Source organism: Psittacula echo (assembly GCF_963264785.1).
Source record: "Psittacula echo genome assembly, contig: SCAFFOLD_156, whole genome shotgun sequence".
Classification (NCBI taxonomy): Eukaryota; Metazoa; Chordata; class Aves; order Psittaciformes; family Psittacidae; genus Psittacula; species Psittacula echo.
Genome location: NW_027664264.1, coordinates 1 through 18,765, shown reverse-complemented (window position 1 = coordinate 18,765; position 18,765 = coordinate 1). Strand labels below are relative to the sequence as shown.

The following is an 18,765-nucleotide window of genomic DNA, read 5'->3' as shown; positions in this document are numbered from 1 at the left end:
GGGGCACTGGGGGGGGGGGGGGGGGGCACAGGGGACGTTACCGGATGGGGGGCACCGGGAGGGGTCTCTGGGGGTCGGGGGGGGGGTCCGGGCTCACGGTGCTGGAGGAGGTCGAGCGCCGGGGACAGGCCCCACCAGCACACGGTGCCCACGGCGGCCTCAATGGCGGCCGCCATGTTGGGACGGCGCCGGTAACGGGAGCGCTGCTGGCCAATGAGGAGGGAGAACGGGGCGGCGCGGTTGCCGCGGCAACGGCGGGAAGCGAGGCCGCGCCCCCGAAGCTGCCAATCAGGAGCGAGCTCACCCCTCAGTGGTCTCCGCCCCCTTAACCCAGGCCACGCCCCCGCCGCGGTTACCACGGCAACGGCAAGACTGGTAACTGCCGCGCCACGAGGCCACGCCCCCGCGGCAGCAGCCAATCAGGAGCGCGCTCACCCCCCTTGACTCCGCCCCTTACCCCGGGCCACGCCCCAGTCTCGGTTGCCAAGTCGGGCCAAGAGACCACGCCCCCCCCACAACGGCCAATCAGGAGCGAGCTTCTCCACTCTGACTCCGCCCCCTTCCCCAGGCCCCGCCCCGGCGCTGTCCACGCCGATGGTGCTGAAGGAGCCGCGGTGCGGCGGGAACGAACCCCCCGAAATGGAGGTGGGGGGGGTGTCCACCCCCCACAATATGACGTCAGCGATGACATCACACCCTCCCCCCCCCATATAGCCAATCAAAGGCATAGACCCACCAGGGTTGGACCATTTATTACCCCTCTGGAGGTGGGGGGGGCGCACCCGGGGGGGGATTTGGGGGTCCCCCCATCACCGGTCCATGCCCCCCTCCTCGGGGGGGGTCTCAAAGCAAAGCTGCAGCAGCCGCTCACAATACTCCAGCTCCTCCTGCCATAACGGGGGGGGGGGTCAATGTGGGCTCCCCCTCCCCAATTTTGGGGACCCCCCCCCCATATAGTTTGGGGTCCCCCCCATATCCCAATACCTGGAACTCCTCCCGGCCCCGCAGCAGCTCCCGGCGCTCCCGGAGCAGCTCCTCCAGCCCCAAGGGGGGGGCTCGGCATTCCCGGATCCCCTCTGGGAAGTCCGTGGCCAAACTGGGGGGGGGGGGGGGAAAGGGCTCTATGAGGGCAGAGACCCCCCTATAGGGACCCCCTATAGGACACCCCCCAAATCACCCCTGACCCCCCCACAGGACCCCCCCCCCCCCCATTGAACTCCCGCCTCCCCCCCACGGGTTGGGGTTCCCCCCCCCCCCAAAGGTGTTGGGGTTCCCCCCCCCCCCCCGTTGAGGGTCCCAGTTTTGGGGTCCCACCTGCAGAGCGCCCCCAGCGCGTGCTCATGGGCCCCATCGTGCTCGGTCCTCAGCAGCGCCCCCAGGCGGGCGATGGCCCCCCCCCGGCACAGGGGCTCTGGGGGGGGCCACAGAGAGGAAAGGGGGGGGGGGGGGTGTCAGGGGGTCCTCAAGGCAGGTTTGGGGGTTCCGAAGGGGTTTGAGGGGTCCCATGGGGGTCCGGGGGGGTCAAGGGATGGGTTTGGGGTCCCTATGGGGGGATGTTTGGGGGGATCCCTATAGGGGTCCGTGGGGGGCCCAGGGGGGGGAAATTGGGTCCCCAAAGGGGTGGTCTATGGGGGAGTCTATGGGGGGGTCACTATGGGGGGGGTCCATATCGAGGGTCCCTATAGGGGTCCATGGGGACATCCCTATGGGTGGGTGTTTGGGGGTTCGAGGGGGGTGGGGGGATTGGGGATCCCTATGGGGGTCTAGGGGGGGGTCCCTATGGGGGTCTCTATGGGGTTCCCTATGGGTGTCTCCCTATGGGGGTCTCTATAGGTTAGTCCCTATGGGTATCTCTATAGGGCAGTTCCTATGGTGTCCCTATAGGGGGGGTCCCTATAGGCGGGGTCCCTATAGGGGGGGTCTCCCTATGGGGGTCTCTATAGGGCAGTTCCTATGGGGTCCCTATAGGGGGTTCCCTATTGGGGTCTACCTATGGGGGTCTCTATAGGGCAGCTCCTATGGGGGTCTCTATAGGGCAGTTCCTATGGGGTCCCTATAGGGGGGTCCCTATGGGGGTCTCTATGGGGGGGGTCTATGGGGTTCCCTATGGGGGTCTCCCTATGGGGTCCCTATGGGGGGTTCCTATGGGGGTCTCTATGGTGCAGTTCCTATGGGGGGTCACTATGGGGGGTCCCTGTGGGTGTCTCCCTATGGAGGTCTCTATAGGGCAGTTCCTATGGGGTCCCTATGGGGGTCTCCCTATGGGGTTCCTTATGGGGGGTCCCTATGGGTGTCTCTCTATGGGGTTCCCTATGGGGGTCTCCCTATGGGGGGTCCCTATGGGGGTTCCCTATGGGTGTCTCCCTATGGGGTCCCTATGGGGGGGTCCCTATGGGGGGTCCCTATGGGTGTCTCCCTATGGGGTCCCTATGGGTGTCTCCCTATGGGGGGTCCCTATGGGGGGGTCCCTATGGGTGTCTCTCTATGGGGTCCCTATGGGTGTCTCCCTATGGGGGGTCCCTATGGGTGTCTCTCTATGGGGTCCCTATGGGGGGTCCCTATGGGTGTCTCCCTATGGGGTCCCTATGGGGGGGTCCCTATGGGGGGGTCCCTATGGGGGGGTCCCTATGGGGGGTCCCTATGGGGGGTCCCTATGGGTGTCTCCCTATGGGGGGTCCCTATGGGGGGGTCCCTATGGGTGTCTCTCTATGGGGTCCCTATGGGTGTCTCCCTATGGGGTCCCTATGGGGGGTCCCTATGGGTGTCTCCCTATGGGGTCCCTATGGGGGGTCCCTATGGGCAGGGGTCCCTCTGGGTCCCCCACTCACCGCGCAGCCGGGGGTGCTCCTGGAGCAGGCTGTGCAGCACAAAAGCCGCCCGGGCCCGCAGGGGGGGGTGGGGGCTCTGCAGGGCCCCCCCGAGCGCCTCCAGGCCCCCCAAGCCCTCGAACTGCTCCAGGCCCTGGGGCTGAGCCCGAACCAGGCCTGGGGGGGGGGGGGGTCAGAGCCTGCGCTTCCGAACCACCCCCATTGCCCCCCGTTTATCCCCTAAATCCCATTTCCCACCCAATTCCCATCATTTCCCCCCATTTATCCCCCTAAATCCCATTTCCCACCCAATTCCCATCATTTCCCCCCATTTATCCCCCTAAATCCCATTTCCCACCCAATTCCCATCATTTCCCCCCATTTATCCCCCTAAATCCCATTTCCCACCCAATTCCCATCATTTCCCCCCATTTATCCCCCTAAATCCCATTTCCCACCCAATTCCCATCATTTCCCCCCATTTATCCCCCTAAATCCCATTTCCCACCCAATTCCCATCATTTCCCCCCATTTATCCCCCTAAATCCCATTTCCCACCCAAATCCCATCATTTCCCCCCATTTATCCCCCTAAATCCCATTTCCCACCCAATTCCCATCATTTCCCCCCATTTATCCCCCTAAATCCCATTTCCCACCCAATTCCCATCATTTCCCCCCATTTATCCCCTAAATCCCATTTCCCACCCAATTCCCATCATTTCCCCCCATTTATCCCCCTAAATCCCATTTCCCACCCAATTCCCATCATTTCCCCCCATTTATCCCCCTAAATCCCATTTCCCACCCAATTCCCATCATTTCCCCCCCCACTCACAGGAGATCGCGAACAGCGCCCGGGGCGGGACGCGGGGGTCGGGGTCCCCCCGCAGCGCCTCCAGCAGCGGCTGCAGCGCCCCCAGCGCCAGCGCCCGGAACTGCGCCTGGGGCAGGTTCTGCGCGCACGCCCCCAGCACCCGCGCAGCCCCTGCGCGCAGCGGGGGGGGCCGGGGGGGCCGCAGCAGCCCCACCACCACCTCCAGCCCCCCCAGGGCGCAGAAGTCTATGGGGGGGGGGGGGAGACAGAGGAAAGGGGGGGTCAGGGTGGTCCCCTGGAACACCCCCCCCATACACCCGAATGGGCCCCCCCCGTATGTGTGTGCATATATATATGTGTATATGTGTATGGGGGGGTCAGGGTGGTCCTCATAGACCTTAAGCACGACCTGGGCTATAGGGATATATATACTGCAAGTCCATACAGAGAGATATATAGAGCCTAAATCTATATATATGCACATATATACTTTAGGTCTATGTATAGGGGTGTATATAGCTGCACTCTGTACACAGTAGTATATACAGCCTAAGCCTATATATAGCGATATATATACTCTAAGTCTATACATAGCAGTATATATACCCAAAGTCTATGTATAGTGGTATATATATAGCTTAAGTCTATGTATAGGAGTATATATAGTTTAAGTCTATACATAGGAATATATATACCCTAAGTCTATATATAGACGTATATATACTTCAAGTCTACATATAGGGGTATATATACTCTATATGCAGAAATATATATGCCCAAAGTCTATGTATAGTGGTATATATACATCTTAAGTTTATGTATAGGGGTATATATAGTCTAAGTCTATACATCGGAGCATATATACCCCAAGTCTATACATAGGCATATATATACTTCAAGTCTACATATAGGGGTATATATAGTCTAAGTCTATACATAGCAGCATATATACCCCAAATCTATACATAGGCATATATATACTTCAAGTCTACGTATAGGGCTATATACAGCCTCAGTCTATGCATAGGAACATATAGAGCATAAGTCTATATATAGCAGTATATATACTCTAAGCCTACGCATAGAGATACATATGCCTTAAATCTCTACATAGGCTGTATATACCTTAAAGCTACAGTGGCTCTATACAACCTCCAACCACCCTCACGCCCCCCCGACCCCCTAAACCCACCTTGGACCCCCCCCAGCCCCCTTAGGACTCCCCCACGTCCCTTTAGTTCCCCCCCCCCTCACCTGTAGCGTTATCCAGGCTCTCACAGAGCTCCGCCAGCACCTCCAGGGCCTGTTCGTGGGCTCCGGGCCCCCCTGTGCCGCCCCCGGGCTCCTCTCCCTCGGGATAGGGCTCCCCCAGCACATCCAGGCAGCGCCGCAGCTCCTCCAGCTCCCCCCCGGTGCCCCCCATGGCCTCGGCCACGGCCGCCCTCAGCCAGCGCTGCCGCTGCGGACACACATTGGGTCCCCATTGGGTCCCCATTGGGTCCCATTGACCGCCCCCCGCCCCGAGCCCCGCTCCCCGCTCACCTCCTCTCCCATGGGCTCCCGGGGCGGGGATTGGGGCTCTCCGGCCGTCACCGCCATCTCCAGCAGCCCCTGCAGCGAGCGGGGGGGGTCCCGCCGGGCCCCGCCGCCTCCGGCTTCCATCGCCGCCGGGACCGGGGCCTAACGGAGCTCAACGGGACGCTCACGGCCGCACGCTGCCGCTGGGCGCAGCCATGTTGCCCCCGCGCCGGAGCTCACGTGACGGGAGGGGGCGCGGCTTCGCCGTGGGGGCGCGGCTTAACGTAGAATGGGCGCCTATGGCCCCCGCGGGGCTCATTGTGCGCTGAGCGGCAGCGCTGTCCGCCAATGGGAGGGAGAGGCGGGAGGGAAGGGCCGGCTTCACCCAATAGGAGCACGGGGAGGGCGGTGCTTGCCCATGGGCAGCGAGGGGCGTGGCCGCGCGGCGGGCCAATCCCCGCCATTCATCCGCGCCCCCCTCGGGCCAATGGGACGCGGCGCTCCCCGCCGCCGACCACACCCGCCAGCCAATCAGCGCGGCGCGACGGAGGGCGGGCGGCCAATGGGGATGGCGGGGAGCCGCGCGGCAGCGGGACGGCGGCGGCGGCGGCGGCGGCGGGGGCGCCGGCGGCCCGGTCCCGGTGCCGGTGCCGGTGCCCGCTCCAATGGGAGCCGGGCCGGGCCGAGCCGCGGCCGCAGAGCGGAGGTACCGGGGGTCCCGCTCCCCGCCGCTCCCCTTGGGGGGGGGGGGGGGGGTTCTTTGTTTCCATTCACCCCCGTGGCCGGGTCCCGGTAACGCCGGTCCCGGTTGCAGCGGCGGGTGACGGCGCGGGAGCTGTGCGAGAACGATGACCTGGCCACGAGCCTGGTGCTGGACTCGGTGCTCGGCTTCCGCACGCACAAGATGGGCGTCAGGTAAGGACCGGGGGGGGACCGGGGCTTGAACGGGGGTAACGGGGCTCGGGGGACGGGAGGAGCTCCCTGTGCTTGGGGGCGTGGCTTGGCCACGGGGGGCGTGGCTTTTAAGGGGGCGGGGTTTGTCCAATGGGGACGTGGTGCGGGGCACGGGGTTGAGCCCTGGGGGCGGGGCCTCGCTCTATAGCGGGTTTCTGAGGGGGCGTGGCTTGGCGCGGAGGGGGGGCGTGGTTTTGTCCATTGGGGGCGTGGCTTCGCGATATATTAGGCTTCTAGGGGCGTGGCTTGGAGGGGGCGTGGCGTGGGGGCGTGGCTTTGTCTCTGGGCAGACGTGGCTTGCCCCTTGGGGGCGTGGCCTCGCTCCATATCGGGCTTCTAAGGGGGCGTGGCTTGGAGGGGGGCGTGGTTCGACCCTTAAGGGGGCGGTGCTTTCCGGGTGGGGGTGGGAGTGACGGGGGGGGGGGCGTGGTTTGGTTCCGGCCTGGGCGTGGCTTGGCGCGGAGGGGGGCGTGGGTTTGTCCCGTGGGGGCGGGGCCTGGAGCCATGTCGGGTTCCTAAGGGGGCGTGGCTTGGTCTCTGGGTAGGCGTGGTTTGTCCCTTTGGGGGCGCGGCCTCGCTCTATATTGAGTTTCTAATGTGGTGTGGCTTGGGGGCGTGGCTTGCCGGGGGGCGTGGCTTGGTCCCCGGGCAGGCGTGGTTTGTGCCTTGGGGGCGTGGCCTCGCTCCATAGCGGGTTCCTGTGGGGGGCGGTGCTTGGCGGGTGGGGGGCGTGGCCTCGTCCCGCGGTGGGCGTGGCCTGGCCGCAGGGTCCCTGTGCCCGCAGCCCCCTCCCCGCCCTGCGCCGCCCCCACCTCCTGCGCGCGGCCGTGGACTCGTTCCGGCGCCGCCGGGACCCGGAGGCCGCGTGGCGCGCGCTGAGCGCGGCCTGGGCAGGGCCCTACTTCCGGCAGCGCCGCCCCGCGCAGCGCGCAGCGCTCAAGAGCCACGTGAGCCGCTGGGGGGCGCTGTGGGGAGGGCGCGCTATGGGGCACGGGGTGGGCGCTATGGGGGCGTTATGGGGCACGGGGTGGGTTCTATGGGGCGCTATGGGGCACGGAGTGTTCTCTATGGGGCGCTATGGGGCACGGGGTGGGCGCTATGGGGGCGCTATGGGGCAGGGAGTGTTCTCTATGGGGCGCTATGGGGCACGGGGTGGGCGCCATGGGGCGCTATGGGGCACGGGGTGTTCTCTAGAGGGCGCTATGGGGCATGGGGTGGGTTCTATGGGGTGCTATGGGGCTTGCTATGGGGCATGGGGTGTTCTCTAGAGGGCGCTATGGGGCAGGGGGGTCTCTATGGGGCAGGAGGGGTCTCTATGGGGCAGGGGGGGTCTCTATGGGGCAGGGGGTCTCTATGGGGCAGGGGGGTCTCTATGGGGCAGAGGGGTCTCTATGGGGCAGGAGGGGTCTCTATGGGGCAGAGGGGTCTCTATGGGGCAGGAGGGGTCTCTATGGGGCAGGGGGGTCTCTATGGGGCAGAGGGGTCTCTATGGGGCAGGAGGGGTCTCTATGGGGCAGAGGGGTCTCTATGGGGCAGGAGGGGTCTCTATGGGGCAGGGGGTCTCTATGGGGCAGAGGGGTCTCTATGGGGCAGGGGGTCTCTATGGGGCAGAGGGGTCTCTATGGGGCAGGGGGGTCTCTATGGGGCAGAGGGGTCTCTATGGGGCAGGGGGTGTCTCTATGGGGCAGAGGGGTCTCTATGGGGCAGGAGGGGTCTCTATGGGGCAGGGGGGGTCTCTATGGGGCAGAGGGGTCTCTATGGGGCAGGGGGGTCTCTATGGGGCAGGGGGGTCTCTATGGGGCAGGAGGGGTCTCTATGGGGCAGGGGGGTCTCTATGGGGCAGAGGGGTCTCTATGGGGCAGGGGGTCTCTATGGGGCAGAGGGGTCTCTATGGGGCAGGGGGGTCTCTATGGGGCAGGGGGGTCTCTATGGGGCAGGAGGGGTCTCTATGGGGCAGGGGGTCTCTATGGGGCCATGGACCCTCGGCTCCCCCCAGCTGCTGCGGTACCTGCGGGTGCTGCTGCCCGAGAGCGGGGTCTGCATCCAGCGCTGCCGGCGCTACTCCCGCGAGAGCAACGGCGCCCGCGTCGTCTCCACCCGCGCCTGGTACGGACCCACAGAGCCCTGGAGACACCCTAGAGACACCCTAGAGATACCCTAGAGATACCCTAGAGATACCCTAGAGATACCCTAGAGATACCCTAGAGATACCCTAGAGACACCCTAGAGACACCCTAGAGATACCCTAGAGATACCCTAGAGATACCCTAGAGACACCCTAGAGACACCCTAGAGATACCCTAGAGACACCCTAGAGATACCCTAGAGATACCCTAGAGATACCCTAGAGATACCCTAGAGATACCCTAGAGACACCCTAGAGATACCCTAGAGATACCCTAGAAACACCCTAGAGATACCCTAGAGACACCCTAGAGATACCCTAGAGATACCCTAGAGATACCCTAGAGACACCCTAGAGACACCCTAGAGACACCCTAGAGATACCCTAGAGATACCCTAGAGATACCCTAGAGATACCCTAGAGATACCCTAGAGATACCCTAGAGACACCCTAGAGATACCCTAGAGATACCCTAGAAACACCCTAGAGATACCCTAGAGACACCCTAGAGATACCCTAGAGATACCCTAGAGATACCCTAGAGATACCCTAGAGATACCCTAGAGACACCCTAGAGACACCCTAGAGACACCCTAGAGATACCCTAGAGACACCCTAGAGATACCCTAGAGACACCCTAGAGATACCCTAGAGATACCCTAGAGATACCCTAGAGATACCCTAGAGATACCCTAGAGATACCCTAGAGACACCCTAGAGACACCCTAGAGACACCCTAGAGACACCCTAGAGATACCCTAGAGATACCCTAGAGATACCCTAGAGACACCCTAGAGATACCCTAGAGATACCCTAGAGATACCCTAGAGATACCCTAGAGATACCCTAGAGATACCCTAGAGATACCCTAGACATACCCTAGAGATACCCTAGAGACACCCTAGAGACACCCTAGAGATACCCTAGAGACACCCTAGAGACACCCTAGAGACACCCTAGAGACACCCTAGAGATACCCTAGAGATACCCTAGAGACACCCTAGAGACACCCTAGAGACACCCTAGAGACACCCTAGAGATACCCTAGAGACACCCTAGAGACACCCTAGAGATACCCTAGAGATACCCTAGAGACACCCTAGACATACCCTAGAGATACCCTAGAGACACCCTAGAGACACCCTAGAGATACCCTAGAGATACCCTAGAGACACCCTAGAGACACCCTAGAGATACCCTAGAGATACCCTAGAGACACCCTAGAGATACCCTAGAGATACCCTAGAGATACCCTAGAGATACCCTAGAGATACCCTAGAGATACCCTAGAGACACCCTAGAGATACCCTAGAGATACCCTAGAGATACCCTAGAGATACCCTAGAGACACCCTAGAGACACCCTAGAGATACCCTAGAGATACCCTAGAGATACCCTAGAGACACCCTAGAGATACCCTAGAGATACCCTAGAGATACCCTAGAGATACCCTAGAGACACCCTAGAGATACCCTAGAGATACCATATAGAGCCCTATAGATACCATATAGAGCCCTATAGATACCCTATAGATACCCTATAGATACCATATAGAGCCCTATAGACACCCTATAGATACCCTATAGATACCATATAGAGCCCTATAGACACCCTATAGATACCCTATAGATACCATATAGAGCCCTATAGACACCCTATAGATACCCTATAGAGCCCTATAGACACCCTATAGACACCCTATAGATACCCTATAGAGCCCTATAGACACCCTATAGATACCCTATAGATACCCTATAGAGCCCTATAGACACCCTATAGACACCCTATAGATACCCTATAGATACCCTATAGATACCATATAGAGCCCTATAGACACCCTATAGATACCCTATAGATACCCTATAGATACCCTATAGATACCATATAGAGCCCTATAGACACCCTATAGATACCCTATAGATACCATATAGAGCCCTATAGACACCCTATAGATACCCTATAGATACCCTAGAGATACCATATAGAGCCCTATAGATACCATATAGAGCCCTATAGATACCCTATAGATACCATATAGAGCCCTATAGATACCCTATAGATACCCTATAGATACCCTATAGATACCATATAGAGCCCTATAGATACCATATAGAACCCTAGAGATACCCTATAGATACCATATAGATACCATATAGAGCCCTATAGATACCATATAGAGCCCTATAAATACCATATAGAGCCCTAGAGATACCCTATAGATACCCTATAGAGCCCTAGAGATACCCTATAGATACCATATAGAGCCCTAGAGATACCCTATAGATACCATATAGAGCCCTATAGATACCATATAGAGCCCTAGAGATACCCTATAGATACCATATAGAGCCCTATAGAGCCCTAGAGATACCCTAGGGAGCCCTAGAGATACCGTATAGAGCCCTAGAGATACCCTATAGACACCCTGTAGAGTGTTATAGATACCCTATGGATACCCTATAGAGCCCTATAGAGCCCTATAGATACCCTATAGAGCGTTATAGATCCCTATAGATACCCTATATACACCCTATAGAGCCCTATAGATACCATATAGAGTCCTATAGATACCCTATAGAGCATTATAGATCCCTATAGATACCCTATAAAGCCCTATAGATACCCTATAGATACCCTATAGATACCCTATAGAGCGTTATAGATCCCTATGGATACCCTATAGATCCCTATAGAGCCCTATAGATCCCTATAGACCCTATAGATATCCTATAGAGCCCTATAGATACCGTATAGATACCCAATAGAGTCCTATAGATCCCTATGGGTACCCTATAGATACCTCATAGAGCCCTGTGGACCCCTATAGATCCCTATAGACACCCTATAGATGCCCTATAGATTCCCCATAAACCCTATGGACCCCTGTAGATACCCTATAGACCCCATAGATAACCCATAGAGCCCTGTGGACCCCTATAGATACCCTATAGACATCCTATCAATACCTTGTAGATCCCTATAGACACCCTATAGATACCCTATAGGCCCCCTATAGACTCCCTATGGATCTCTTTTGAGACCCTATAGATACCCTATACATCCCTATAGATGCCTACACACACACTATAGATCTCTATAGGTACCCTATAGAGCCCTATAAATCCCTATAGCCACCCCATAGATGCCCCATAGACACTGGGTGGGTCCCCATGGGTTTGGGGTCGCACTGGGGAGGATACCAATGAGGGTTTGACGGTGAGCCAGGAGCCTCTATGGGGCTCTATGGGTCTCTATGGGTCTCTATGGTCTCTATGGTTTCTATGGTCTCTATGGTCTCTATGGTCTCTATGGGTCTCTATGGTCTCTATGGTCTCTATGGGCTCTATGGGTCTCTATGGTCTCTATGGTCTCTATGGGTCTCTACGGTCTCTATGGTCTCTACGGTCTCTATGGTCTCTATGGGTCTCTATGGTCTCTATGGTCTCTGTGGTCTCTATGGGCTCTATGGGTCTCTATGGTCTCTGTGGTCTCTATGGGCTCTATGGTCTCTATGGGTCTCTATGGGCTCTATGGGTCTCTATGGGCTCTATGGGCTCTATGGGCTCTATGGGTCTCTATGGGCTCTATGGTCTCTATGGTCTCTATGGGTCTCTATGGGTCTCTATGGTCTCTATGGGCTCTATGGGCTCTATGGGTCTCTATGGGCTCTATGGGCTCTATGGTCTCTATGGGTCTCTATGGGCTCTATGGGTCTCTATGGGTCTCTATGGTCTCTATGGGTCTCTATGGGTCTCTATGGGCTCTATGGTCTCTATGGGTCTCTATGGGCTCTATGGTCTCTATGGGTCTCTATGGGCTCTATGGGCTCTATGGGTCTCTATGGGCTCTATGGGCTCTATGGGTCTCTATGGGTCTCTATGGGCTCTATGGGCTCTATGGTCTCTATGGGTCTCTATGGTCTCTATGGGCTCTATGGGTCTCTATGGGTCTCTATGGTCTCTATGGGTCTCTATGGGCTCTATGGTCTCTATGGGCTCTATGGGTCTCTATGGGCTCTATGGGCTCTATGGGCTCTATGGGTCTCTATGGGCTCTATGGTCTCTATGGGTCTCTATGGGTCTCTATGGGCTCTATGGTCTCTATGGGTCTCTATGGGTCTCTATGGGTCTCTATGGTCTCTATGGGCTCTATGGGCTCTATGGGTCTCTATGGGTCTCTATGGGTCTCTATGGTCTCTATGGGCTCTATGGGCTCTATGGGTCTCTATGGTCTCTATGGTCTCTATGGGTCTCTATGGTCTCTATGGGTCTCTATGGGTCTCTATGGGTCTCTATGGGCTCTATGGTCTCTATGGGTCTCTATGGGTCTCTATGGGTCTCTATGGGTCTTTATGGGCTCTATGGGTCTCTATGGGTCTCTATGGGCTCTATGGTCTCTATGGGTCTCTATGGGTCTCTATGGGTCTCTATGGGCTCTATGGGTCTCTATGGGTCTCTATGGGCTCTATGGGCTCTATGGGTCTCTATGGGTCTCTATGGTCTCTATGGGTCTCTATGGGCTCTATGGGTCTCTATGGGTCTCTATGGTCTCTATGGGTCTCTATGGGCTCTATGGGCTCTATGGGTCTCTATGGGTCTCTATGGGTCTCTATGGTCTCTATGGGTCTCTATGGGTCTCTATGGGTCTCTATGGGTCTCTATGGGCTCTATGGTCTCTATGGTCTCTATGGTCTCTATGGGTCTCTATGGGTCTCTATGGTCTCTATGGGTCTCTATGGTCTCTATGGGTCTCTATGGGCTCTATGGTCTCTATGGTCTCTATGGGTCTCTATGGGTCTCTATGGTCTCTATGGGTCTCTATGGTCTCTATGGTCTCTATGGGTCTCTATGGGTCTCTATGGGTCTCTATGGGTCTCTATGGGTCTCTATGGTCTCTATGGGTCTCTATGGTCTCTATGGTCTCTATGGGTCTCTATGGGTCTCTATGGTCTCTATGGGTCTCTATGGTCTCTATGGTCTCTATGGGTCTCTATGGGTCTCTATGGGTCTCTATGGGTCTCTATGGTCTCTATGGTCTCTATGGGTCTCTATGGGTCTCTATGGTCTCTATGGTCTCTATGGGTCTCTATGGGTCTCTATGGGTCTCTCTGGTCTCTCTGGTCTCTATGGTCTCTATGGTCTCTATGGGTCTCTCTGGTCTCTCTGGTCTCTCTGGTCTCTATGGTCTCTATGGTCTCTATGGGTCTCTATGGGCTCTATGGTCTCTATGGGTCTCTATGGTCTCTATGGGTCTCTATGGGCTCTATGGGTCTCTATGGGCTCTATGGTCTCTATGGTCTCTATGGGTCTCTATGGGCTCTATGGTCTCTATGGTCTCTATGGGTCTCTATGGGCTCTATGGTCTCTATGGTCTCTATGGGTCTCTATGGGCTCTATGGGTCTCTATGGGTCTCTATGGGCTCTATGGTCTCTATGGGTCTCTATGGTCTCTATGGTCTCTATGGGGTCTCTATGGTCTCTATGGGGTCTCTATGGTCTCTATGGGTCTCTATGGTCTCTATGGTCTCTATGGTCTCTATGGGTCTCTATGGGCTCTATGGGTCTCTATGGGTCTCTATGGTCTCTATGGTCTCTATGGGTCTCTATGGTCTCTATGGTCTCTATGGTCTCTATGGGGTCTCTATGGTCTCTATGGGTCTCTATGGGTCTCTATGGTCTCTATGGTCTCTATGGTCTCTATGGGTCTCTATGGGCTCTATGGTCTCTATGGTCTCTATGGGTCTCTATGGGCTCTATGGTCTCTATGGTCTCTATGGGTCTCTATGGGCTCTATGGGTCTCTATGGGTCTCTATGGGCTCTATGGTCTCTATGGGTCTCTATGGGCTCTATGGTCTCTATGGTCTCTATGGGGTCTCTATGGTCTCTATGGGGTCTCTATGGTCTCTATGGGTCTCTATGGGCTCTATGGTCTCTATGGTCTCTATGGGTCTCTATGGGCTCTATGGTCTCTATGGTCTCTATGGGTCTCTATGGGCTCTATGGGTCTCTATGGGTCTCTATGGGCTCTATGGTCTCTATGGGTCTCTATGGGCTCTATGGTCTCTATGGTCTCTATGGTCTCTATGGGGTCTCTATGGTCTCTATGGGTCTCTATGGGCTCTATGGTCTCTATGGTCTCTATGGGTCTCTATGGGCTCTATGGGTCTCTATGGGTCTCTATGGTCTCTATGGTCTCTATGGGTCTCTATGGTCTCTATGGTCTCTATGGTCTCTATGGTCTCTATGGGTCTCTATGGTCTCTATGGTCTCTATGGGTCTCTATGGTCTCTATGGTCTCTATGGTCTCTATGGGTCTCTATGGTCTCTATGGGTCTCTATGGTCTCTATGGTCTCTATGGTCTCTATGGTCTCTATGGGTCTCTATGGTCTCTATGGTCTCTATGGGTCTCTATGGGTCTCTCTGGTCTCTATGGTCTCTCTGGTCTCTATGGTCTCTATGGGTCTCTATGGGCTCTATGGTCTCTATGGGTCTCTATGGGCTCTATGGGTCTCTATGGGCTCTATGGGTCTCTATGGGCTCTATGGTCTCTATGGTCTCTATGGGCTCTATGGGTCTCTATGGGCTCTATGGTCTCTATGGGCTCTATGGGTCTCTATGGGCTCTATGGTCTCTATGGTCTCTATGGGTCTCTATGGGCTCTATGGGGCTCTATGGGTCTCTATGGGCTCTATGGTCTCTATGGGTCTCTATGGTCTCTATGGTCTCTATGGGGTCTCTATGGTCTCTATGGGGTCTCTATGGTCTCTATGGGTCTCTATGGGCTCTATGGGTCTCTATGGGCTCTATGGGTCTCTATGGGTCTCTATGGTCTCTATGGTCTCTATGGGTCTCTATGGTCTCTATGGTCTCTATGGTCTCTATGATCTCTATGGGGTCTCTATGGTCTCTATGGGTCTCTATGGGTCTCTATGGGCTCTATGGGTCTCTATGGTCTCTATGGGTCTCTATGGGCTCTATGGTCTCTATGGTCTCTATGGGTCTCTATGGGCTCTATGGTCTCTATGGTCTCTATGGGTCTCTATGGGCTCTATGGGTCTCTATGGGTCTCTATGGGCTCTATGGTCTCTATGGGTCTCTATGGGCTCTATGGTCTCTATGGTCTCTATGGTCTCTATGGGGTCTCTATGGTCTCTATGGGTCTCTATGGGCTCTATGGTCTCTATGGTCTCTATGGGTCTCTATGGGCTCTATGGTCTCTATGGTCTCTATGGGTCTCTATGGGCTCTATGGGTCTCTATGGGTCTCTATGGGCTCTATGGTCTCTATGGGTCTCTATGGGCTCTATGGTCTCTATGGTCTCTATGGTCTCTATGGGGTCTCTATGGTCTCTATGGGTCTCTATGGGCTCTATGGTCTCTATGGTCTCTATGGGTCTCTATGGGCTCTATGGGTCTCTATGGGTCTCTATGGTCTCTATGGGTCTCTATGGTCTCTATGGTCTCTATGGTCTCTATGGGTCTCTATGGTCTCTATGGTCTCTATGGTCTCTATGGGTCTCTATGGTCTCTATGGTCTCTATGAGTCTCTATGGTCTCTATGGGTCTCTATGGTCTCTATGGTCTCTATGGTCTCTATGGGTCTCTATGGTCTCTATGGTTTCTATGGGTCTCTATGGGTCTCTATGATCTCTATGGTCTCTATGGGCTCTATGGGTCTCTATGGTCTCTATGGTCTCTATGGTCTCTATGGGTCTCTATGGTCTCTATGGTCTCTATGAGTCTCTATGGTCTCTATGGGTCTCTATGGTCTCTATGGTCTCTATGGTCTCTATGGGTCTCTATGGTCTCTATGGTTTCTATGGGTCTCTATGGGTCTCTATGGGTCTCTATGGTCTCTATGGTCTCTATGGTCTCTATGGTCTCTATGGTCTCTATGGTCTCTATGGTCTCTATGGGTCTCTATGGTCTCTATGGTCTCTGTGGGTCTCTATGGTCTCTATGGGTCTCTATGGTCTCTATGGTCTCTATGGTCTCTATGGGTCTCTATGGTCTCTATGGTTTCTATGGGTCTCTATGGGTCTCTATGGTCTCTATGGTCTCTATGGTCTCTATGGTCTCTATGGTCTCTATGGTCTCTATGGGTCTCTATGGGTCTCTATGGTCTCTCTGGTCTCTATGGTCTCTATGGGTCTCTATGGGTCTCTATGGTCTCTATGGTCTCTATGGTCTCTATGGTCTCTATGGTCTCTCTGGTCTCTATGGTCTCTATGGGGTCTATGGGTCTCTATGGTCTCTATGGTCTCTATGGGTCTCTATGGTCTCTATAGGGCTCTATGGGTCTCTATGGGTCTCTATGGTCTCTATGGGTCTCTATGGGTCTCTATGGGCTCTATGCCCTCCCGCAGGCGGAAGCACGAGACGCTGCCGCTGCTCGGGGGCTGCTCCGCGGAGCTGCGGGGCCGGGACCGGGCGCTGCTGCGGGCGGGGTTCAACGACTTCGGGCTCGTTTACTCCACGCGCCGCCAGAGGGCGCAGCTCTGGCTCGGCCCCGCCGCCTTCATCAACCACGGTGCGGGGGGGGGGGGGGGGATTGTACCATGTGTGCGGCTGGGGGGGGAGGATCTATGGGGCGGGAACAGCCGGCCCTGGGGGGGGGGAAGCGGCCCCAGTGAGGGGGAAATGAACCCCCAGAGCCCTAAGTTGGGGGGGGGGGGTGGGGGGGTTCCATCAATGGGCAGGGAAATGTAAGGCAAGGGGGTTAAGGGGGGTTGAAGGTGAGGCTTTGAGCAATGGGGGGAAATCCCATCTATGGGGCTGGGGGGGGTAAATCCCATCTATGGGGCTGGGGGGGGTAAATCCCATCTGTGGGGCTGGGGGGGTAAATCCCATCTATGGGGCTGGGGGGGTAAATCCAATCTATGGGGCTGGGGGGGGTAAATCCCATCTGTGGGGCTGTCGGGGGGAAATCCCATCTATGGGGCTGGGGGGGGTAAATCCCATCTATGGGGCTGGGGGGGGTAAATCCCATCTATGGGGCTGGGGGGGGTAAATCCCATCTATGGGGCTGGGGGGGGTAAATCCCATCTATGGGGCTGGGGGGGGTAAATCCCATCTATGGGGCTGGGGGGGTAAATCCCATCTATGGGGCTGGGGGGGTAAATCCAATCTATGGGCTGGGGGGGGTAAATCCCATCTGTGGGGCTGTCGGGGGGAATCCCATCTATGGGGCTGGGGGGGGTAAATCCCATCTATGGGGCTGGGGGGGGTAAATCCCATCTATGGGGGCTGGGGGGGTCTCTGCTGAGGCGCCTCCCCCTTTCTGCCCCATAGATTGCCGGCCCAACTGCAGCGTGAGTGGGGCAGGGCCGGGGGAGGGGGTGGGCGGCGCGGGGTCGGTTTGGGCTCATTTGGGGCTGTTTTGGGGTTCATTTCGGGCTCATTTTGGGTTCATTTTGGGTTCATTTTGGGTTCATTTCCGGGCTCATTTTGGGTTCATTTTGGGCTCATTTTGGGTTCATTTTGGGTTCATTTTGAGTTCATTTCGGGTTCATTTTGGGTTCATTTTGGGCTCATTTTGGGTTCATTTTGGGTTCATTTTGGCTCATTTTGGGTTCATTTCGGGTTCATTTTGGGTTCATTTCGGGCTCATTTTGGGCTCATTTCGGGTTCATTTTGGGCTCATTTTGGGTTCATTTCGGGTTCATTTCGGGCTCATTTTGGGTTCATTTTGGCTCATTTCGGGCTCATTTTGGGTTCATTTTGGGTTCATTTTGGGTTCATTTTGGGCTCATTTTGGGCTCATTTTGGGTTCATTTCGGGTTCATTTCGGGCTCATTTTGGGTTCATTTTGGGCTCATTTCGGGCTCATTTTGGGTTCATTTTGGGTTCATTTTGGGTTCATTTTGGGCTCATTTTGGGCTCATTTCGGGTTCATTTCGGGTTCATTTTGGGCTCATTTCGGGTTCATTTTGGGCTCATTTCGGGCTCATTTCGGGTTCATTTCGGGCTCATTTTGGGTCTCATTTGGCTCATTTCGGGCTCATTTCGGGCTCATTTCGGGCTCATTTCGGGTTCATTTCGGGTTCATTTTGGGCTCATTTCGGGCTCATTTTGGGTTCATTTTGGGTTCATTTCGGGTTCATTTCGGGCTCATTTCGGGTTCATTTTGGGCTCATTTTGGGCTCATTTTGGGTTCATTTTGGGTTCATTTCGGGTTCATTTCGGGCTCATTTCGGGTTCATTTTGGGTTCATTTTGGGTTCATTTCGGGTTCATTTCGGGCTCATTTCGGGTTCATTTTGGGTTCATTTTGGGTTCATTTCGGGTTCATTTTGGGCTCATTTTGGGTTCATTTTGGGTTCATTTTGGGTTCATTTTGGGCTCATTTCGGGCTCATTTCGGGTTCATTTTGGGCTCATTTCGGGCTCATTTTGGGTTCATTTTGGGTTCATTTCGGGTTCATTTCGGGCTCATTTCGGGTTCATTTTGGGTTCATTTTGGGTTCATTTCGGGTTCATTTTGGGTTCATTTTGGGTTCATTTTGGGTTCATTTCGGGTTCATTTCGGGCTCATTTTGGGCTCATTT

General features: G+C 55.8%; 1 protein-coding gene across 1 annotated transcript; it reads right to left on the bottom strand.

The window, feature by feature from the left end:
• Positions 1-809: 809 nt before the first annotated feature.
• On the bottom strand, positions 810-5,285 carry HSPBP1 (HSPA (Hsp70) binding protein 1; the record flags this gene model as incomplete). Its single annotated transcript, XM_080639748.1, has 7 exons — positions 810-887; positions 985-1,096; positions 1,315-1,411; positions 2,829-2,984; positions 3,645-3,869; positions 4,878-5,082; positions 5,166-5,285. The coding sequence occupies 7 exons, from the start codon at positions 5,283-5,285 to the stop codon at positions 810-812; spliced, it is 993 nt and encodes a 330-aa protein (XP_080495874.1).
• Positions 5,286-18,765: the final 13,480 nt, after the last annotated feature.